The sequence below is a fragment of the Eubalaena glacialis genome, chromosome 4 (assembly GCF_028564815.1).
Source record: "Eubalaena glacialis isolate mEubGla1 chromosome 4, mEubGla1.1.hap2.+ XY, whole genome shotgun sequence".
Lineage (NCBI taxonomy): Eukaryota > Metazoa > Chordata > Mammalia > Artiodactyla > Balaenidae > Eubalaena > Eubalaena glacialis.
The window spans coordinates 53,614,805-53,638,699 of record NC_083719.1 but is presented as its reverse complement, the minus strand read 5'-3'; the positions used below and the strand labels follow the sequence as shown (position 1 = coordinate 53,638,699).

The 23,895-nt window shown below is 44.7% G+C and overlaps 1 protein-coding gene across 7 annotated transcripts in view; it reads right to left on the bottom strand.

Moving 5' to 3' along the window:
• Positions 1 to 5,256: 5,256 nt before the first annotated feature.
• The window catches only part of MAST4 (microtubule associated serine/threonine kinase family member 4), a 563,146-nt gene continuing 544,507 nt past the window's right edge, over positions 5,257 to 23,895 (bottom strand). For all 7 annotated transcript variants that reach the window (XM_061189315.1, XM_061189320.1, XM_061189316.1 and 4 more), the window contains 5 exons: positions 21,786 to 22,015; positions 21,106 to 21,228; positions 14,191 to 14,327; positions 11,982 to 12,163; positions 5,257 to 11,634 (listed from right to left, as the gene is read on the bottom strand). In XM_061189315.1, the coding sequence (XP_061045298.1) occupies positions 7,751 to 11,634; positions 11,982 to 12,163; positions 14,191 to 14,327; positions 21,106 to 21,228; positions 21,786 to 22,015 (4,556 nt within the window). In that variant the 3' untranslated portion in view covers positions 5,257 to 7,750. The remainder of the gene's footprint in view (positions 11,635 to 11,981; positions 12,164 to 14,190; positions 14,328 to 21,105; positions 21,229 to 21,785; positions 22,016 to 23,895) is intronic.

Sequence of the window (23,895 nt, the reverse complement as noted above, 5' to 3'; positions counted from 1 at the left end):
AAATAGCGTTGAAGTGCATAAAAACCGACTTGGCCTCCATCACAGGGGACTCTCTGCGTGAGCTGCAACTCCCACAGTCTGGGAGCACGTTTTACATTTCCCCTGTGCCAGCAGCCATCACTGTTAACTGAACGCAGCACAGACCCAAACACAGCCGTTATCTATGTATCTATGTAAAATTTCAGGGCAGGAAACTGTCGTTTTATTTCTACCCATCTAATTCCCCAGTAAGTGCCGCTTACAATTTTGAAGTTTACAAAAGCATGAAATAAATGACTATAATGTTTTCATATATTAGTATAGGAGGCAAGAGGGGTGGCTGACATTGCTTTCTATCTGCCCTGCATGTTAAAGAGAAAATTAACTTGAATTACAGCAAGAGAGGATGCAGTTAGTTCTACGCAAGTCACGACGGGGTGGTCCTGGGTGTTGAGTTCGAATCAATTGCCCGATACATCAAGAGCTAGGATGCCTGGTGTGGCAGGAGTTAGTCTGAAGGCTGCAGAGGAATCAGCAGCCCAGTGTTTCTCCCAGAGCTCCCGGATACTGGTTTATCAGCAGAATCATCTGGGGAATCCTTTACCAAACAGATTCCTGTGCCCCACCTCTGGATACTGGGATTCTGTTAGACTAGGGTTGGCCTTGGACTCCCAGCCAAATGATTTCATGTAAAATCCTTCCCTTTTCTTAACTTTATCAAACAGTAACAGAAACCTGTGTTAGGCTCTATGAGTCAAATGAGCTGAAAAACTACGCCGTACCCTGTAAGAGGAAATTTCCGAACAAAATGGGAAAAAAGTGTTAAGGAACCTTCCAGTCCAAGGGTGAGACATCTGGGCAAGCAGCTCATTAGTCTCTTCTGCCATCACTGCCAGGCCACAAGCCTCTGCTCCGCAACTACCCCGGTCTCCCACCTCCCCCGACTCCATCCCAGCTGCTGACAATTTGAAATCACTTATGGAATACTGTGGGTCTTGAAAAAGGAAAGGACTCATCTGTTATTCTTAAATTTGGTTTTTAAAAGCCATTATTGCTCATGAAAGATTAAACAGTGAACTGCATTGAACATTCACCTCTTGCCACCCCTTCCCCCATCTTCAGATAATATTCTCTAAACATTTGGCTGTTCGAGACATGGTACTAGATCCTGCAAAGGTAAGTAGAGGACAGCAGGTCACCTGAGCATTCATCTGTCTTCCCCTTCTCCATTTATGTCGGTTCATGGGTTTTCTAAACAGCTTGGGAGACCCTTTTTCTCTTTCTCCTGTCTTTGGAGACAACCTAAATATCCAACAAGAGATAAGTGATTAAAGACATTCTACGTTCTTGGGTGGGATAACAACATAAACATGCTGATACTACTAGGAATTAAAGAAAAACAAGTTAAAATGAGATAAAGTTTTACATCAGTCTGGCAAAAAGAGGAAGCTGGATAACAGTGTAGGTGGGATGTGGGGTTATAGGAACTGCAGTGCACTGCTTATGGGTGTAGACTGGTGCAGCTATTCTAGGACCGTGAGGCAAAAATTCATCAAATTAAATATGTGACCCACCAATCCCGAGCAGGGTGTGTATCACACAATTTCACAATTCCACAACAATATGCAGTACAGCGTTATTGATGGAGGGGGAAGTTCAAAACAATTTGAGAGCTCATCACTAGGAAAATGGGCAGGTAAAACGTATAAGACGCACACCATGGGGTATCATACAGTAGCCAGAAGCGATGGATTAGGTACAGCTGCAGCAAGGTAGTTGAATCTTAAGCATATAGTGTTGGAGGAGGTCACGGAGAGGACATGATCGCCAGTTGAACCAAAAGCTGGACCCGGGCAATTGGAGTCTCCTCATCTCCTCCCCTGGCCTTGTAAAGCACGTGTGGTGTTCCCACAGTGGGAGACATTTTCAAGGATGCGGCCTTGAGAGAGCAAGGTGTTGCTGAGACCATCTGCACAGTATACACAACTGAACCCCGGTAAGGTTTCTATATCAACTTTTAAGATCCTGGCAGGTGGGTGCGGAGATCTCCTCGTCTTGTGGCAGCCCAAGATAAGCCTCATATGTAAGTTCCCTTGCTTATTAAACCTGCCACCTACCACTCTGGAGTGACTGCCTCTTTCTTCCGTCTTTCCTTGTCCTCTATGTATGAGAGTCATTTTGTGAACCAACAGATAGAGCTTGATGGAAAAAAAAAACAAACCCAAATGACATATTAACATGATTTTTATCAATTAAAAATACATGTATACAGAACAATGATACCTATGTTTTTTAAGAACACAAAACCAAACCATTAACAAAGTTGCCTGTGGGGTAGGAGAGGCGGCTGGATGGGAGTGTAGGGATAAGTTACATGAACTTTGGCGCCAAGGTTGATGAGCCAAGAACTGAAGAGTAGGATGACCTCAAACATCTGCATCTGAGCTTCTCTACTTGTGCACGTGTGCGTGGGAGAAAATAATGCGGCACGTCCTTAACATGAAATGCCATGCGGCCATTATAAATAATATTGCAGAAGTATATTTATAGACATTGAAATATATTTTTGATTTCATACTAAGCAAAAGAGGTTACCAAACATCATGCCCACTATTATTTCTTTTTTTTTTTTTGGTAACATAAAAATCCATATAGATTGAAGAATGAAAGTGGCTGGGGAATTGCAGTGATTCAAATTTTTTTTTTTGCTTTTCTGTATTTTTAATTTGCCTTCAACTGATCATGTATTGTGCAATAAAGAAAAAAATCCGAATTTTTCTTTTTAAAGATTTTTTTGCTTTCACAAAGGCACAAGAATAAAGAGGTAGTGAGAATTTACACGTAGTACTGAGACAGGAGCAGCCTTTTCCTAAGGCTTTGTGATTTCAAATGCAAATGCTCAAGCCCAAGCTTCCTGGGTTGCTCTTTCCTTTTCCTTGAGGACAGAGGGGGCCATAGTTGTTCTAAGGATCTCCACTTGAAAGGGGCAATAGGCTTAGGAGCTAGGACTCGCAGTACTGGGTAGCACTGAACTGATGGGCGTGGGAGGCCGTCCACAGGAACCACCCTGTCCCGACAAAGGACTGCCTCCAGCCGAGGAAAGTCACTTCAGCCCAGTACTGTTTCACACAGCATATGTAGGCCAAAGGGACAGAACTTTCAGGCAAAAGATTTTTATTTAGACAGGTTAGGGCTGGAGGATATGGAGACGCCAGCTGACATACGAAGGCTCGGTAGCTGCAACATCTTGCTTTAGGCCTTGTAAATAGCTTCATCCTTCACCTCCAGGTTCTGACAGCCCTCTCCGGGCAGTGCTTCAGTGAAACAGCAGATGACTTTGTTAGAGTCTGTCAGCTTTACAATATTAAGAGACTTTCTGTAAAGCTGCGTGGAGCAATTCCTAGTAACCATATGCAACAGATCTTCCTTTTCCCCACATCTGAACAGACTTGATGTTCCGTCCGTCTCGGTAGCAGATTCTCTTTTATTGCCTGCATCCAAGTATTGGGCTTGACAGTCCCACCGGCAGCCTGTGATAAGAGACGGTGACCTTGTCTTTTGGATTCCCAGGAATCCAGGCGATGCTGCTGCATGTTTTTTATGACGAATGGTGCTAATGCTTCCAGGACAGGGTCTGAGGTGTCTGAACTGCCACACACCTCAGGCCCTGAACCTGGGCCAAGTGACTGACGTTTAGTATACAGAAAGTAATAAAACCAAGGTTCAACAAAGCTGTGGGGCTTCCCTGGTGGCGCAGTGGCTGAGAATCTGCCTGCCAATGCAGGGGACACGGGTTCGAGCCCTGGTCTGGGAAGATCCCACATGCCGCGGAGCAACTAGGCCCGTGAGCCACAATTACTGAGCCTGCGCGTCTGGAGCCCGTGCTCCGCAACAAGAGAGGCCGCGATAGTGAGCGGCCCGCGCACCGTGATGAAGAGTGGCCCCCACTTGCCGCAACTAGAGAAAGCCCTCGCACAGAAACGAAGACCCAACACAGCCATAAATAAACAAATAAATAAATAAAAATGTGCATTTCCTTTAAAAAAAAAAAAACAAAGCTGTGGTCATTTCCAGCTTTCCTAGATATATGAGACGCATACAATACGAACTGGGGTAGGAGGTAGGAAGAAAGGAATAACACAAAATGATGACTTTGTGGAAAGTGTTAAAAACATACTGGTAGGAAGGAAATTAAATTGAGTGAACTGCCCTACCACTGAATTCCTTAATGTCTGGCCTATACTGAAGTAAGCAAATTTCCGCAGTTAACAGAGCTACACTTTTTCATGTAACATTTGTGTTGTGAACCAAAAATCTAGAAGGGAAATTGCCTACTGATTAATTAGTAATTAATTAGGACTAATAAAGGAGCCCTAACACAGAGAACGATTAGCTTGCTTGGCTCATGGTTTCCCGCCAATCATCAGGTTTGTAATTTTGCACCATATGATTGTTTTGCACGTAAACTTAGAAAATGAGATGGCTTAGATCATTCACAGAGGGCCCTGGGTCTTGAATTCAATTGCATGATACCTGGTAATGTTTAGAAAGGTCAAGCGCTTTAGAACCAGAAAAATCCACGCTCTAATCCAAGCTCTCTTTACAGGGTATATGTTAAGTAAGTCACATAGCCTGTCTGGGCCTATTTGCTCATCAGTAAAATGGGGATGCCACCACCATCTGGTCTAAGGCTTGTGTTGGGGCTCAAATAAGACAGCAGATAAAAAGCATCTTGCCCAGTACTAAGGGTACACATATAGAAGGCAGACAATAAATGTTAGGTTGCTTCCTTCCTTCCTGATGGTCTTAATGCTTTTTAATTATGAGGGAGGAGACAGGATGGGAGGAAAAGAAAGATGAGAGAACACAATGGTAATTGATGGAGCAAGGTTTGGGGAGAATTGAAGTAGGTGGAGTCATGGAGAAAGGACACTTCTTCCTGAGACACTAGGGAAGATGGTGAGCATGATGTGAAAGTTGGTAAGTTCTGCAGGAAAGGAAGACGGTTGGTAGAAAACATGGGAAGGAGTTAAAGGAAGACTTAATCTCAAAGAAAGGAACATGTTCATGTGGGTTAAAAAAAATTAGCAAACCATTCCACTCACCAAAAGGAATCTGCAGAAAACCATCCTTTCCATAAGAGAGAGTTACATTCAGTTATGTTTTAGAGATGCTATGTATGTGTGTATATGGGAAAAAACTTAATAGTCATGATCTTTTCATGCTAAATTTTTATTTCAATGTTATGCAACTGCATAAGTATAAATATTTGTTCAATATACAACAATTATGACATCCATAGGGAATTTCTTAGAGAAAATAAGACTGCAAACACTTTATTGCACAGATCCTAACAAACTTTTAAGCTGGTAAATCTACAGCTGGGAATACTACCGAGGAACACATCTTACAATCACAGGAGACCGACCAAATAGAACACAGGAGAATTCCTACCAGCTGACTGGAGAGGTTTACAACAACAAACAGGTATTACATGAATGCAACCTTAGGTACTCTGTAGCCATCCAAAATGCAAAAACATATTTGGCAAAAATGATAATACACTATACAAAATATACATTAAAAAATATCATTTGTAAACAAGCAGCTAGTTGTGCTTTAAAGGAAAGTGGACAGTTAAAAAGCAAAGGCTGTAAACCATAAACTACCTCCCCGATAGGCCTGTCTAGATGTCTGGTTGCAGAAGGATCGGGTTACGACAACCACCAAATGCACGTATGAATTATAAATGTTGAGACCATTTTTGAAACCCATTCAAGATCTTTCAACGTATTTGTTTCTTCTACAATTCACAACATAGTGATGGGGAATGGCTAAAACCTCATGGGAAAAAAATTCGGAGCAAGGAGGAGACTTTTTTCTTTTTTTTTTGCCATTGCCAACTCATTTTACAATGAAGGACAACCGAGCAGTTTAAGTTACGCCTTTGTTTTTGGAGCGGAGTTTACAGCCTCACTGAATGATTTATAATCCACAGGGCTGTAAGATGAAGCTGTGCTTAGGTGAACAATTTTATAGCCTGAAGATACTAAGACATCCCCGAGGGGGGTTGGGTGCTGGATTAGTATTTCTTGGTGATTTTTTTTTTTTTTTTCTCTTACAAAACAAAAAATCCTGCTACGGATCCCAAGCATCTTATAAATACTTATCTGTGTGTATTTTCTCTTAGTGCCTTAGTACTTATGTCAGCAAGTGCTGTCTTACAATATAAAACAATCCACCAGGAAGGAAAACTGCAACAAAAAACAAACAGAAAGACCCCCTCAGCACTAAAATGATTGGACAAATTCTACATATTCCATGGTATACAAAATTTAAATAAGGCTTAGCAAAAGTAAAAAGGACAGTCACATTCAAGCACCAAATAGCTCCAACAAGTCTTTTTGTTACAAAAATGCTGCTCTTTATTAATACAGTATTTTTTTTGCATACAAATAAAGAGATCATGTTATGAAATGTATGGAGCTACTTGATGCATCAGAAATGAATGTGAAACCCAGGAACTTGCTAAAAACAGCAAGCTTCATCTACAACATAAGGCCCCAGCTATGTATTAAAATGTATCTGATGTCCTGATTATTCCTTAAAATATATGCTATGATGCCAAAATCCACAACCCCACCCCGTCCCCCGACTTTTCCTCAAAAAAGCAAACTTAAAACCTCTTCCAATGCCTGATGCTTATTACTCAACCTAAGTACTAGCAGATTTGTGTGCGGCCAGCAACTTTCCTTTATGTTCAACAGCAGGCCTGGTGCAGAACTACTATAAAATGTGTGCTTCTTAGACTAGTGACTCATAGCATAAAGGCCTGAGTTTAAGAGCATGAAAAGGAGAAGCGAGAGAACAGAAAGGGAAAGCAAAAGAACAGAAATAAAGTCGACATGTGTCTATCGCCCCCGCTCTACCTATGGTGAGGAGTCGACATACACACCCACACACAAGGACAACTGGCCTTTCAGACAGCTGGGCCCAGCATCACAATGGCTATTAGGATGAGCATGAAATGAGAATGGCTAGCTCCACCTGTTGTGGCCATTTCTGATGGAGGAGGATTCCAAATGCAGTGATTCGAGCAGTTCTTTAGATCTGGAAGTATAGGCAGCCAGATACAGTACTATCAAAATCACTGGTTAAAAATACACATGAAAGCTTACAATCTGTAGTGTATTTTGGGCTTTCTTTCACCTTCAACTCGACTTAGAATGTTTTAACGTAGAAAAATGTAGCCTTGAAATATTCTTTTCAACCACAGACCAAAACACGTGGGTGGATGTGTATATACACGAATATGGGTGTATCTATACTTTTACATATACCCAGGTTTAACCATTTTGCTTCATTACTGCATTATGATCAATGGTAGAGCAAAAATCTTATTTAAAAAAAAAGTTGTAGTAAATGACGCCATCAGCAGCAAAGTATCGACTCTATATCCCAAACCAAACACATTGCTAGGTATTTACAGAGAAAATCTCTTTCCTCAACAACCCTCAACCTCAACCAAAAAGATTTTTTGTTTTTTTATTTTTATTTTTTTGTACAAACACTATCTGGTAACAATTTACCGGTTCCAATTGGGAAGGCATTTGGAAGAAGGTCCCTTCTTTTCCTGTCTCTTCTCTCCCCCTTCTTCGGTGAGGCTCCAGGCTCTGCCTGGGGGGGTTCCCACAGTGCTGGTTTCCAAGGTAGTCAAGATGCAGTTACACATGCAGGCTGGGTCCCCCAGTCCCGCCGGGGGCCTGCCCCATCACAAGGCCTTTTTGTGTGGGCTGCCGCGCAAACTCTCTTTCCCGCGCCTCTGTCGCACCCCGGAGTCCTTCTCAGAAGGAAGGGCGATGGGGCGCTCCGTGCTGGGAGCGGGGAACGGCTTGGTCACCTCTCGGCCCACATTCTGCTTCCTAGTCTGAGCTGGCTGGGCAGGGGCTGGCTCTTTCCCTTTGGTTTCTCCCGCGGTGGCTGTTCCTGAGAGGGCCCTGTCCCGGTGGCTGGCGCCCTCCCCCACGCCTGGGTTGGGGTGATAGGACTCCAGAGTGATGGCTGAGCTGCGGAAGGATGGCAAGGAGTCGCTCTTTGTCATTTGGGTTCTGCCATCGCCCCCAGGCAGGGGCTTCCGGTGGTCCCTGCTGCTGGAGGCTGGGGGCTCAGCCGTGGCCCTGCTGGCCTTGGCAGAGAAGATGTCGCTGCAGGTTGTAGAAGTCTCTGGAGCTACTGATCTGGCCTCGGGAAAGCCAGAGGAGTAGCTCAGAGACTTCTCGGGGAGGGTAGCGCAGCGGAAAGAGCTCTGCGCTGTGGCCGAGGGCGACCGTTTCATGCCGCTGGGCTTGTCCGCCTCCGTCAGTGGCTTCTGGGAACCGGGCCCTTTCCCCTTGGCCTCTGGCCAGCCCTTCCTGGCGGCTGCTGCCGGCCTCTCCGTGCCCTTGGGCCCAGCCTCACCTTGCACCGGGGAAAGGCTGGCCCCCTGCTTCCCGCTGTCCACAGGCGAGTAAAGTGCTTCGGTGCATTTCTTGCCTTCAGACTTCCCGGCGTCAGCGCTGGCAGCCAGCGGACTCAGGCTCCTGTCTGTCTGTTTGCACAGAGGGGGATAATCTTTCACAGTGGATGGTTTGGGGGCCTTTGGAGATGGGTTTTGCCTTTCCCCAACAGTGGGAAGTTTCTGGTCCACCGACTCACTGACCCCTGGGGGTCCTTGCCGTGGTGGATGTGCGGGCTTCTCCAGCGCCTCTGGGGGATGCCCACTGCTGGTGGGTCTCAGCTTGGTGTCTAGAGGACCCCATTCCGTGTGTAGGGGGACTGAGGGCCCACTTGCTCCCTGGCCAATCACATCGCGGGCTGTGTTCTGGGGACCTGGGAGGGCAGGGAACTCCTCTGACACACCCTTACTGCTGCCCTTCCCCTCTTTGCCGGGGGGCTGAGCACCAGGCTGTTTGCCCACTGCAGCCTCAATGCTCAGCTTCTGGGAGGAGAGGGGCCGGTCTGGGTGCTTAGACTTTGGAGGGTCTGTGTCGGGGCCAGACCTGGGCTTGCGGCTGCTGCTTTCACAGAGCACAGCAGCGGGCTTGGGAGGGTCCTGGAGGCCCAGGCTTGAGTCTGTAGCGCAGGGCTTGCTCCCAGGCAGAGAGCCAGCAGGGTAGCTTTGTTGAATGTAATGCTGCTGAGCGGCCAGGCCAGGGAGCTCTTTGGTGGTGGGTAGGGGCTGAGAGCTACCGGTGAGATGCTTCTGCAGGGGCTGTTCTTTCCTTTCTGGTTCCTTGGGACCATCTTTCTGCATAGATCGGAAACTGGAGAGCTTTTCACTCTTCCCACTCTCTGTCCCGCGTGGCTCCAGAGACCACCTGGCAGGAGTGGATGCCGGCTTAGATTCCGGGCCACTCCTTCCCTTGCCCAGCTCCCTCTCACAAGGAGCCGCTGCAGAGTGCAAAGAGGGGTCTTCTCTGGCCAGTGGCCTCACCTCATCTCGGCCGTCTTTGAGGTTTGCTCTCCCACAAGGCCCGCATGCTTTCTCCAAGGCCTGGGTCTGGGTGGAGACATCTGGGCGGGTCCTCCCCACAGCGTGGAGGGTTTTGGAGTTGTCACTGGTTTTAGCAGCTTCTAGTGGATACAGCTCCTTGGAGGGGTCTCTGCGGATGTCGGACCTCAAAGCCAACCGCTCACTTCTGGCTGTGGAAGGGACCCTTTCGGACGACTCCCTCCCGCTCGGCTTCTCCCTCAAGGGGGCACCTTCAGGTGGGAGCAGGCTGTGCAATCTAGACGGGTCAGCACCTTGGAGGCTCTGCCCCAGGAGGGGAAGGAGCCTAACATCGGGGCTGTGGTCTTGCTGTTGGCTGGGGCTGCCCTCTCCACGCTGGGGATGGCTTTCCACGATGGTCGCTGGGGTCCTGGCTGCGTGGGAAATCTTCCTGTCCAGCTTCAGCTCTGCGTCAGGCAGGGATGCCGCCGGTGAGCCCTGCAGACCCCGGCTGGGTGGTGGGAACCGAGGCTCGAGCAGGTAGGATTTGTTCACTTTGAAGCTGGCAGGGGAGGACTCCCTCTGACCCGCAGTTTCACCCTTCCTCCCCATGCTGCCGGCGGGAGCCTGTGGCACCGGGGGCCCTACGTCACTGCCTGGGCTGGGGCTCTGGGCAGGCTCTGGTGAAGGCAGCTCCGTCTTGGAGGCCTGCGGTCCAGACAGAAGAGCAATGTCCAAAGTGCCCTCAATGGGCTTCAGGCATGACACAGACCTCCCTTCCAGCTTATACTCGGAGGGGCTTTTCCGGACAGCTGACTCTGGAGCAGCCAAGCCCGGCTTCTCCGCTCCGCTGTCCACCCGGCCAGAAAGGGCCTTGAGAGGGACAAAGGAGACGGTGCTGAGCTGAGCCACGTGGCCACTGATGAATGGCGCGCGGCTCTCGGAGGCCGGCTGGGCCTCCTGCTGCCCTCCGGCCGGTCGGCCCGCGTTCCCCGGCAGGCACTCCTGGGCACCAGGTGTCATCTTGGGCTTGAGCACAGGGCAGAGGCCATCATCTTTGTCTTCAAGGGACATCTTCTTTCGGAGGTAATCGATGTTGGCCAGCTTGCTGTCTAACTTCTCACACCGGGGACCCTCCTTGGCCTGCGGGGCCTTCTCTGTGTAGTCACCCTTCCCGGAGGTGGCCCTGTGGGTGGCGTGACAGAGACCGTCTTGGAGGGTGCTGTGAGCCGAGGCTCGTTTGAGGTCACTGGTGCCCTGGCTGTGGTTCCCGGGAGCTGCCGCCCCCTCCGCGGTGACGGCCTCGCTGGCCCGCACACTGGCCTGATTGTGGAGAGCATCTTTCAGCAGGCTGCCCAGGGCCTGGGCCTCCTGCACGGCTGCTTTGTTTTCAAAATGATTTGATCTTTCCGAAGCCTTTGGATAGATTTTCTTCTCTCTCTCTTCTAGCCTAAAAGCAGAGAGGTTTTCCACATCATTGCCAAGTCCATGGGGTTTCTGGCGGGATTCCTGTTTCTCCGGGAGCCCGTCGGGTTTCTTCACCACCACCTTGGCCTTCAGCTTCTCTCGGTCCAGCTCGTCCACAGCCTCCTGTCGGCCCAGCTTCCGGGACACAGGGCGTTTCAGGCAGCCTTGCTCCACGGGCCTGGCCCGGCTGAGGGCAGGCGCGTCGCACACGTTCTCCTCCAGGCTCTGCAAGGTCACCTCCCGCTGGGACTGCTCCCGCTGCACCTCCTCCTGGGTGACCTCCAGGCTGTGCTTGCGGGAGCACAGGTGCTTCTTGTCACTGCCGTAGGAGGGAGAGAGCTTCTCCTCCGACTGTACGCGCTTGAGCAGCGGGGACCGCGGGGGCTCTGCGCTCTTGGGCCTCACGATGTGTCTGACGATGGTCGGGGGGGAGTGCATTTTGCTGGGAAAGGCTTGAGAGATCTTGGAGTTGCCAAGTGAATGTCCCAACAGAGGGGACGGTGACCGCTGAGGGGAGGGGGGCTGTGGAGTTGGAGAGGGCGTCCGGGCCAGCGGGGAGAGCGGGATGCTGCCCGCTGACTTACGTCTTCCTGACCGGTATCGCTGCCCGCTGAGTTTGGGGGCCAGACCGTGGAGAGTGCTGGGCCGGATGTGTCCTGACCCCGCTGGGGAGTTGGGGGCACTAGAGCTTGGGGAGCTGCTCTGGGAGGAGTTAGTACCTGTGGGTGGAAAACAGGATGCTGTGAGCAACGGCCACTTTCCCTTTTCTTTCCATGCTTCCAGACCTAGCTGTTTTAGATAAGGTCAGGTAAAGGTCAGCAAATTGTCTCAGCATCTACGTCTAGTGAATAAGTGCTTTTCAGATAAACCTCCCCACACCAAGGGTTAACCCTGTACTTCCTGTCTTTTTTAATGGACCGAACAGCTGTATCTTCTGACCTTCCTATAAATCCCGTTCTCTGTCAATTACATCCTCAACCTTCTTTCCTTAAGCAGGAATAAGCCTCTCTTCCAGGATCTCAGATGGTGACCCCTCAACTCTTGAGAGGCAAGGAGACTCACTCACCGGATGGGAAGTCGGGGGTGGAGCGGTAGCTGGGAGTAGGAGATCGGGGAGACAAGCTGTGAGTGGGGGACCCCGGGAGGCTCTCCCCTGATGACAGGGATCTGTTCAAGCAGGAGAAACTTCGGCTGGTGTGGAGTAAAGGAGAAGGCTGCTTGGCTAGTTTTTTGAAAAGGGATCTTCTCCTAGAGTGAAAACAGGAGAAAACTGATCAGATTCTACATTCAGAACCACTCCTCCTACCCCATAGCACCAGTGCATTCAGTACACGCCTCTGTGCCAGAGACGGTGATAGGATGATGGCAGGTGCTTTTAAAGAGAAGGATCCCACTTTTATATTCAGAACTTTTTTATGACTTAGAAAGGAAGAGCTTTTGATAATACACAATGGAAGCTCTCTTCTCTTAATTTCAAGCACTTTAAGAAGAGTTGTGAAAATAGGAAAAATATATAATAAATATACATTCATTTATTTACATGTCAGGTTTCTGAGGACACAGTTTTTTGCCTGAAAGCTTCTGAGTACATAGCCCCAAACACACTGACACAATTTAATTAATTAAGAGATAATACAAAGTAAATCCCTGGAAGAAAAATCATCATCTTGGATACAGAATTCTTTGATGGTGATACACTGGGTAGAGGCTTTATCTCTGAGGGGCTGTTTGCTGTGCTTATTCCATTGTGAGCTCTTGAATATTCCTAATGACTGTGCACGCTGTACATTTACATAGAAAAACCGAGCAAGGTGAAATGAAGCTTATCACATCAGCAGGGCAGGAGACACCACGCTGCAGCACAAGCAAATGTGTAGTTAGTGACCAACGAGCACATCTGAAAGCTAAAAGCACAGCTTCAGGTGGCTTCGAAGTGCAGGTGGCTTACAGAGTTCCTTCACCTCCAGGTAGTTTACACTCTGCTACCCCTTGAAGCAAGTGTGTTCTATATGACCTAAACCACAATTAAAATATAAAGCTCACATTAAAAAAAAAAGGAGGATCTCAGAATGTGTATGTGTGTGTGTGTGTGTGTGTGTGTGTAATTTTAATCACAGTAATACATGTACTTGGGTTAAAAAGTCAAATAGTCTGTAATGAAAAATAGCAACTCCCTGCTCTGCCTTTTTCCCAATCCCCAGAGAAACCACTTTCTAGTCTTTTAGCTGTTTCTTCTCCTATTTGTCTGCATATTATTATGAAATGTGCTTATCCTGTTTTTTTCGTTTTTCGATTTTAGAAATTATCCGTTGATTTCCTACCACAAAAAATGAGAATTAAGCTCTTATACAACCGTTTCCACCTTCTAACTGAAAACACTTCCCTGTTTCTGTTCCTCCTAGTATAGCTAAGCCAAAATTTTTGGTTAGAAAAAAAAGGCTGGTGTTTTCTTTATTTTACATGATAAATACTGTTCACAGCTTGGCCATAATTCTATTTTCCTTCCTTGTATAACTTTGTCTTTCCTGGAGTCAATAATCATTCCTTTTTCATTTGCTTATTTTTCTTCTCTATCATCAAAAATCCTCATAATGTGATCCAACACACCAAATCCAAGTGGGTATAAAGTAGGGCTGCTGTGGCATCGTGCAGGGAGCACATCTAGACAACTGCCTGGCAAGAAATATCCTCACCAGAAACACACACACACACACCTTGCCAGTGCCTGCACGAGGCACAAAATGGTACTCACGGTACCTCTCACAGTGCAAACGTGTAGCCAAGTTAGGCTTTCAGTCAGTAAAACAAAGCCCTTTTATTTCTAGGCTTATTTGGATGTTTTAAAGATCTAGTTATCTTCAAATATCTGGCATTAAAAAATAGCAACTGTTTGTTTCTAGATAATGTAAAGGACATTATTAAATATAGATATAATGCTAAAAACTGCCTGAAGTTTCAGTTCCTCAAATCCAACTCAACTGAAATGAAGTCTAGAGGCTTAAGAAAAGGCAAAGGGCTTTTCATGGTTCTCACACATGAGAAGAAGCAATATAAATTCTTCTACAGTGTAACTACGTAAGTCTTTTCACTATGAAAAATAATGCTGTTACGAAGGAATATAAACTCTAATGTATAAATACATGTGAACCACGGGGCCACATTTCTCACAGAGAAATAGATCCTTCTCATATGCAAGCATTTAAATTAAGTAAGGAGTAAATTTCCCTCAGTGTGGGAATGCACCAAACCCATGAAGGGGGCGGCTCTAAACTCACCTTTCTAGACTTTCCTTCTTCTTAGATTTCTTGCTCCGCCTCACCATCCTGCTCTTATAGCTGTTTCTCCTGGCTGGTCCCGTTTTGATTGATGTGTTTTCAAATGGGGTGGTCGTGATCGACACCTTATTTCCACTCTATAAAAAAATGATGTGGTATTAAAGCGAAATGCTGTGATGAAACAAGACCAGAACAGAGATAGGAGAGCCAAAGGCAAAGAAAGATCCATAGGGACGGACATACAAAAGGCTTCCATGTGTCAATGACCCTTCGAGCAGTGAAGTCCTGACAAACTCGGTGGAAAAAAACTGTGAGGTTTCCTTAAGAGGGTGGGATCTGGAACTCCACAGAGCTGAGTTCAAATCTGAGCCTGTGACCTGAGCACTTGCTTTCCATCTAACAGGAGAGTCACACCTATCTCATAGGGCTCGTCTGAAGATCAAGGCGATAGAGTCTATAAAGCCTTTAGCACTGAAGGTGACACATGGAAAGGACTATATAAATAACAGTTATCCTCATCCATACGTATTAAGTATAAAGATGCCCAGGGGCTCTCTAGAAATCATAAAAAAAATCATAAAGCAGCAAAACTGAATGAGACTTCTATTTTAAATTATTTTTAAAGGTTCCTTTTCTACCACCAGAAAACCTGTCAGCATGCAGAGCTGGAAAGTTTATGCCAGCAGGTATGAAACAGCCTCTGTTTTGCCAGGTGAGGTCATTCCTGGTGGGTTTCTGTGCCCTTCCACTTGAACCTGGGACAGGGGCCGGCTGGGCAGGCCCTGGGGATGGATTTGAGAGCAGAGTCAGAGGGCAGGCTGAGGTGTACCCTGGGCAAGTGGGCAGGACCCTCCCCCTTCACTCCCGTATCAATGACCTCTTCTTGAATTTCTTAATAACCGGGAGACAAACATGTCCTTTCGGAGTCACAGATGGCCCGGATTACCTTAAAAAGACAAGAAGCATACGGAGAAGGGTCTTTTAAAAGGCCTATGCCTGGAAGGTGCCTAGCAACTCAGCTCTAAGTGGTATTAAGAGATGGGGAGTTGAGTATCATGGGGGCTGGGGACTGAAAAAACAGAGATTGTTTTAATATCAACATCCACCTCCCCTCCCAACTTGGGAAGTAATATGTGCCATTATAAGAAGAAAAGAGTAAAGCATATATATATATAAAAAAAAAATCATTGAGGGGCCTACCACCCAGCTAACGTCAGTAACATTTCTGTATATTTCCTGCTGGTCTCTTATCAGGCATGTATAAAGTATGTATATATATAGACACACTTGATAAATAATTTAAATCTTAATTAATCTCATATTTAGTTTTATGTTTTTTGTTCACTTCACATTTCCTAACTTTGAAAAACTTGCCCTTCGTCATTGAATATTCCTTAAGAACGTGATTTTTACTGGCTATTTAAAAATATTCCATGAGATGGGTGAATCATAATTTAACTATTTCCCTACAGCTATTGTTTTCTATTTCGCAATTCTTGTAAGGGTTGAAATAAATACCTTTACCTCTAAATCGCTGTCCGAGCCTCTGACATTTCCCTTAGATTACCTAATTAGACCCAATACACGTAGCAAAGGGTCTAGGTGGACTTCTAGCGACTGTTGGTGCCTGGTGATACACTAATTTCCAGAAGGGTTATGTCACCCCATGCTCTTGCCAGCAGCGCACGAGCAGCAGCCTTAGAACGGGCTTGTCAGAACTGAGTATTAACATTAAACAGATTACCGATTTTACAGGAAAAAGTTATTTATCAAGTTTTAACCTTTGTTCTTTGGCTATTAACAAAGCTGGACTTTGACTCATTTATTTTCGATCATTTCTATTTCTTTAGAGAACGATTTGTTCATGTCTTACATCCAATTTTGTATCAGAAAGTCTTAGTATTATTGATTTTAGAGTTCTTTATATATTTAAGAACATATAATCCCATACTTAATGTCAAATTGTAAACAAACAAAAAAAATTGTAAACAAATATTTTAGGGAAATGAGATTTGAACTTGAACAAGAGAAAAAAATTTTCTTCATTCTGAAAGAATAAATTACGTGTTTTATATGCAAATGCCAAAACTTTAAAAATAAACCTTAACCTGATAGTAGAGACTGACATTCAATTTACTCTTTAAACTGAAAATGCAACTTTTAAGTATGAAAGGCCTACCATTGAAGGTTGTTTGGTATGGGATTTTCTCTTTACCAATTGAGTGAGGCCAGGCTAACTGAGTGAGGCCAGGCTAAAGTTTTAGTTTTTCCTGCATGTCTTAGGGGAAGGAAAGGGGCAACAAACATTATGGGAGTTCATCTTTCATTGAAGTTCCTTCCGTCCTTTTCTACATCATATACAGAGTGGACACAGAGCCACAGTGATCACTGGGGCTGCTAGAGCCCATGAGCCATCTAAGCTTGAATCCACTTCCACCCCTTCTAACACAATTCAGCACTGACTTTTATATCTTTACCTGTAAGAGGCTCACAATGCCACTGAGCATTTTAAAAGCACATTGTGAATATTAAAGCACTTTTCACATATATTCTCTTACTTTATTTTCACAACCAAGTCATGAGGGTTTTTTGTTTTTTTTTTTAAACCCTATGAGGTAGGAAGGGGTTATTATTCTTCGACTAGAGGTGAGGAAAACAGATTCAGAGACACTGAGATTCTTTTTTCCCAAGGTCACAGAGCCCAGTGGGAGAGCCCAAACCTGGCTCTCCCGCCCCTCACCGCACACTGCCCACTCCTCATGGGCAGGGCACGCCCTGATCCCTTCCACCTCTTGCTCCCAGCAGAGTGCTTTTTTGTTTGTTTACAATTTGACATTAAGTATGGGATTATATGTTCTTAAATATATAAAGAACTCTAAAATCAATAATACTAAGACTTTCTGATACAAAATTGGATGTAAGACATGAACAAATCGTTCTCTAAAGGAATAGAAATGATCGAAAATAAATAAACAGCTTGTACTTAATGAGTGGTGGTGAGGGAACGAGGCACTGGATCCGTATAAGGAGTGATCAATGTATCAGATTGTCAAGAAAAAATTTAAAAAATATTAAAATATCATCAACATTATATGAAAAAAATATAATATAAATGCTGAACATTCCTCACCAGAAAAGTTATGACCAGGGTTTGCTGAATCAGAGCACGTCATTAAGTTCTGTACAAAAGTCCCTTTCCACTACAAAACCAAACCCAGTTTTCTTTTTTTGTTTCTACATATGGCTGTTCCAGACGACAGTTCACTTGACTTATGGAAATACACAAAGAGATAACTCCCCTAAGGGGAAATACAGACACAAAAAATGCAGAGTGCAAACATTTGGTTGGAAACGTTAATGATTACAAAAATGGTAAGTAAATGACTGAAAAATATTCTAATTTTATGGAGAATAGGTGAGAATTGTGAAGCCTGCCGTCTGGTGGATCCATCGGCTATAGCAAGTGCTGCCAGAACTCGGCACACTGTGTTTTACTGGGTCCACTGACCTCAACAAATTATTTTGAAGAAGAAGCAGTCTCTTATTAGGGAAATTCTGCGGCACTGTTTTAAAAAATAACAACAACGAAATGGGGCCAGAAGACTGTTAAATGTTCTATTAGTTAAGTTTTACTTTAAACTACTTGTGTGATTAGTGCACGGTGGGAGGGAAATTATTTTAAGCTGGCTGAACTGAATACAAAAGCAGAAGTCAGGCTATCCAGTCTCTTCTCTCAGTCTGACTCCACATTAGTTTATCAGTTGGCCTTGGGTACTTCACTGAGCTAGACTGTTTTTACATTTCTTTCTCTGCGAGACGCACATGGGGAACAGCACTCTTCCTGCATACGTGCGTCCTTGCCCTGACTCAACCCTCCATGATCCAGCCCCAGCCATCTTGCACACTTCATCCCAGATGCTATGAACTCAGGCTCCAGCCACACTGGTTTACTCATGCACCTCAAGCACTCTGAGCTTCCTGTCCTTGTGGTTTTAAGCATCTTCTTTATTTTGCCTAGAAAGTCCTGCACTCCCTTCCCATACGCTAAATGTCCACCCATCCTTCACAGCCCTGCACAGAAAACCCCCAACTCTTCACCCCTGCCCACCCTGGTGGAAAGCTCTCTCTCCTTTAGAACTTGGGCCATATTTACAGTTTGTTCCTTTTGTCTGACACTCTGATTATAGCCTAGTATTGCCACTGTTTCCCCTGTGAACGCTGGACTGTAAGTTACTGGCAATCAGAAGACTTCATGTACAGAGCACAGTGGTATGCTGGTTGAAAGCACAGGCTCTGGAGCTGCATTGCTGAGATGCAAATCCTCTTCTGCTCTTTCCTAGCAGATAACCTTGGCTGCTTTGCTAACTTCTCCCTGCTTTAATTTCTTTATCTGTAAAATGGGGACATTTATATTTATAGCACCTATGCGCAAGGTATGAGGATTACCTGAGTTTATTCATGTAAAGGCTCTCGATTACCTATTATTCATATGTGTCATTTGTTGTGTGACTCTTCGGTACCTCGCACACTTTTGCACATTTTGGGGGCCCAGCTAATATGCGAAGATGGTAATAATGATGCTATTTGATGGTCCCCATTTTAGTTTCCAGAGGTTCTCCAGAGTTCAGGGAAAGGAAATTTTGAGGCAGGGGCTGGTGATATTTTAGGGCTTCTCTTACGATTGGGGATTTAAACTAATGCTGTCCTAAGAAAGCAACCTGGTTGAACAGAGTTTTCTGGATTAGGGAGGCTACACTGGGCAGGTAATTATGTGAGCAGGGGATATGACTGGGTCCATGTGGCCTCCACCCTTCACTACAGTGGCTGGAGAGAGATTTCAGTGCTTTGACAAAGTTCTTTTTTAACAAGCTACTTGCAAGCTGGATGGAGGTGATTAACTCCTTGTGGCAGGAGAGGTTTAAGGCGACGCTGAAGGAGCACATTTACAGGGATTCACAGAGCTCTGGGGAACTGAACCGGATGACCGTGACTTTCTATTTCCTTGTGCATGTAAGTTAGTGCTTCCATAGCAGGCTCATTTTGAAGTTGTGAGGGTAAGTGAGACCAAAGCTGCAGCCATGAAACACGCAATACGCTGATTAGGTTCACAATCCGAAAGATAAATAAGTATTGCACATGTATCTCTAAATATACATACAGCCCTATGTAATGGCTCTTCCACCTTTTTCTAAGGATGCCATGAGATTTTGTGAAGTAGTTTGCAAGTATAAAACATCGTGTAAAAAGCATCTGAGAATACCAAAATACAGCTACTACCCTGATGGTCTGCCAGTGACGAAGCCATCAGGGAGCCCAATAGTATAGTATGCATTTGTGAGAAAGTTGACTAGAGTTAGGGGAACCACCTGTAGGTATGGAGGATAGCAAAGCCCGGCCTCAACTCCAATGGGGCCTGAGGCCAAGACCAAAGTTTCATTAATGCTGTGAACTGATCAACAGCAATAACTTTCCTACAATCTGCCACTTCACAATGGACCTTTGAATATGCATGCTATTACTCTTCCTGGAACCTAGGCCACACACTGAATCATTTGAAGAATACACTTGTGTTGGCTGGGGGATGAGAGAAGGAAGAAGAAAAGTCATTTAACTGCACTTACTTTTCAAAGGCTTTGTACACCCACCTAGCTGCACTAGCTTCCAAATCCTAATTTTCTTTCAAGTTCCAGTTCAGTGTCACTTCTCTGTGATGACTCTCCTCATTCACAGAATCTTCTCTCCAAAAGTACGGGATTCCTCCCCCTGCTATGGCCCTGGCTAATCAAGTTGAACTTTATCTGCTTGCATACCTCTTCTATATCTCCCATAGTCCTCGAGGGCAAGGACCATACCTGAATTCCTATGTTGCCAACATCTACCATGGTACCTGCCTCAGAGCGAGTGCTCTAGAAACAGTCTGAATGTACCTTGTTTAAATGACACATATGTGTTTATGTTGTGCCTCTCAATAGGTTGCAGGTTATCTGAGGTCATGGCTCACGCCTCTCTAATAGCCCCTTATAGCCCAGCCCCTCCCAGTGCTCAGACAGCAAGAGGTCATCCGTAAACATCTGTTGACTTGTAAAATAATCCTACAATTAAAGACCGTATTTTTGATCACAGATAGTCTTCTTTCCTTGAAAAAACTTAAAATCAAACTCAAATTTATCTTTGTTTTAACCAGATCCATATCTGGAGCTATAACTTTATATTCTGTAGTCAGCAGGTGGCAGAGGAAATAACCCAAAAGAAATGAGAGGATCAGTATAGACTGTCTCTCTCTATCATACTCATGCTTCTTGTGATCTTCGTACTCCATTGGCTTGAATCAGCTTACATTCCAAGTAGAAACTGATCTACATTCAAATTCATTTGTACGTATGAATGGGAAAAGGCCTAATGATCGCTAGAATCCCTTCTTCCATTACCACCTATTTCTATCATTTATAGTGTATGTTATATATTCACAGTTCTACCTTTCAAAAGGAAACCCAACTCTCAGACTCAACCTTCAGATCTGACCTCACAGTTTAATACTACTTTGTCTTCTGCTATATAGAATAAAATTTACTGAAGAAAATCGCCTTTAGGATGGACGATTTCCAAACAGATTTTACTATGTGCGGTACATAAACAAAGAGAACTCTATTTGTAATTTAAGATAAGAAGCAAAATTAAATTAAGAAGTGACTGTGCAGATATACGAACGTGTATTTCATGATATAAAACCAAAAAATTCATGTTATTTTTGCCTTTACATTAAACAGACTACCGAATATTCTCTCAGCGACGAGACTGAGTGTGTATGGATGTGCCATATAGAAGAACTCTAGACCTTGAGTAAAGAACTCTTGGTACTAGTTCTTTCTGGCTACCTCCTTCATCTGGATGGCCGTGACATCAAAAAGATAGTACCTTTAGCAGGAGCTCTATAACTTCTGTGTGGACGAGTCCATGCACTGGCTCTCCATTGACGTGTGTGATCAGATCCCCAGCCTTCAGTCCTGCCTGGCAAGCTGGACTTCCTTCTTCTACGTTCTAAAGTCCAAGAGGAGAGTATATATTAGTAAGCAAACAAATGACAACCCTGACACCTCCTGTTTCTTGTGGCTCAGTGTTCTGAGTTAATCAGCACATGATCCTGAGCCCCTAAGAGGAAACCAGTAAGACATGGTTTGCTATTCTTTTTCTGTCATCATCCTAAAATAGGGTAATTCCTATGGTTCCTTAAACAATTTCAGGTGATCTGAGAAAGTACTTAAAAAAAAAAAAAAAAAAAAAAGGAAGGCCAGGGAAAAAAACTAAGAAAAGAAGAATGAAAGAAGGATAAAAACAGGACTATCTTTGACTATTTCTACCAGCTTGGTATGCAGACTGGATAATCAGATATGAAGACTAACAGAATTACGAGAAAGAATTAACTTTTGCTAAATTCAATCCCACCACATAGATAAAGGGCAAAAGTATGAAACAGGTCCCAAATGCCAGCTTAACAGAAAAAATCATTTGCTGTTAACTACGCCTCAGCTGACATATTTATTCTCCAGTTTGGCTGGGAACAAAAACTAACCAGAAAGAGAGACTGTCGGTCTTACCCAAACGATATGATGCACTGTGTAAATGTCGCTGTCTCCCACATACACCCGGATGGCTCGGATGGTGAAACCATAGTTCTTCCCTGAACTGTGGATCACGACGGGCTGGTGCGCACTGGCAGAAGCTCCTGAGGAATCTCGGCTGGGAGAGGAATCCCTCGAGGAAGAAGGGTCCGAGGACAGAGAATGCGGAGACATTGGACTTCCCAGTGGAGAAACAGCAAACATATCTGCAACAAAGAAGCCAGTCATCACAGCTCATTCGGGTCCCACAAACTGCTCGCAGGTAGCTCTCACTAGGTAGCCCTGCTGGGATTGGGAGCACAGTCACAAAACAAATCCATTCCTTTCTAATAAAGAAGAAATAATATAAAAATATTTATACTGGTAACTAGCATGGATTTCAAAACAGAAGCCTGTCAAGGAAATTTCAGAAGTGTCTCTTTTTAAACTAACTTTTAAACTCACATTCTGAAGTTACAACTTCTTAGTTCTCTACACAAATTAAAAAACACACAGAACTTCACTGCTATCTGACTGTGATCTTTTAATACACTCTCTTTTAATTAAAGAAACAGGAACTTCCCTGGTGACGCAGTGGTTAAGAATCTGCCTGTCAATGCAGGGGACAAGGGTTTGATCCCTGGTTTGGGAAGATCCCACATGCCGTGGAGCAACTAAGCCCGCGAGCCACAACTACTGAGCCCGCATGCTGCACTACTGAAGCCCACACGCCTAGAAGCCCGTGCTCCGCAACGAGAAAAGCCACCACAATGAGAAGCCCATGCACCACAATTAAGAGTAGCCCCTACTCGCTGCAACTAGAGAAAGCTCGCATGCAGCAGCGAAGACCCAACGCAGCCCCCACAATAAATAAATAAATAAATAAGTAAATAAACAAATCATAGGTGCACAAATTTCAGGTATACCCTCACACAGAGAAGGCTGTATGGACTATAGTAAAAGACACTCAGGCTCCAAATCTTGCCCTAAATAACTTTAACACGGTTCTTTTTGAAAAAACCTGGCCTGGAAAGCAATTCATCAATTTACCTCTGCTTTTTTATAATATTACTGAACTAGTACTGATTAAACAATTTTGATCAAGAAAACATTGTAATGTTAACTTCTCTATAAAAGAATCATTCCTTATTACTATGATTAGAACTGATTCTCTTCATATATTACCTGTAATTCTAGCAAGGTTTCTGAGAGGATAACGCAGGTGGATAGAGAAATTTTAAGAAAAACTCACTTCATATTCTTCAACACCAATACTATTGTGTTTTCCTTGTTTTATGAACAAACACACTTTTAATTTATAGTTCTTATCACTGTTTCACCTATGTGAATCTAAACAGATCCTAACTGGTCATGTGAAATTGCGTGTGTGTGTGTGTGTGTGTGTGTGTGAGTGTGAAAAAGAATAACCTACAAAAAGATGCTGAGGTTTAAATGTGAGCTCAGTCAGGGCCAGGCTACAAAGGGCCAGCGCAACTGAAGGCTCCCAGGGTGTGGTGAGTAACAGCGTGGCCACAGCAAACTGAAAGTATCCAGACTATCTTTTGCTCTAATTCTTATGTCTGTCCAAAGGAAAATAATTAGCTAAATGTATCACTATCCAAGCTCCTTCCTTTCTGACTTCATGCGGCATCCTGACCCTTTCTTCCTGGCTACCTCTGTCTCATCCAAAGGCCAGGCGAACAGATGCACACTGGTGGGCAGGGAACTTCAACACATGCAAAGGCAGGAAGAAGATAGAGTGGATACACAGATCCGAACTGCTAAAAGAGCCAGGCCCCCGACCCTTTACCTCAGTACATTTTACCTTATCTCCTCAAATTGAATAACTGACCTACATTCACCAAGATGTGGGCTTTCTCATAAGCTCTCAAAGTGGACTGGACCACATCCCACTTACCTTCCTGACTGCAGCTGCACTGGGGCCATTGCCTTCTGGTTATGAATAGTCACTCAAACTAGGGAGATAGGTGTTTGTTTTATGGTGCTACACAGACATTTCCCAGAAAACAGAATATGCTACAGTGAGCATTACCCCCCCAGGGAGCTTTTGTTTTTACCCAATTTCTTTCTGCACAAATTTGAAATT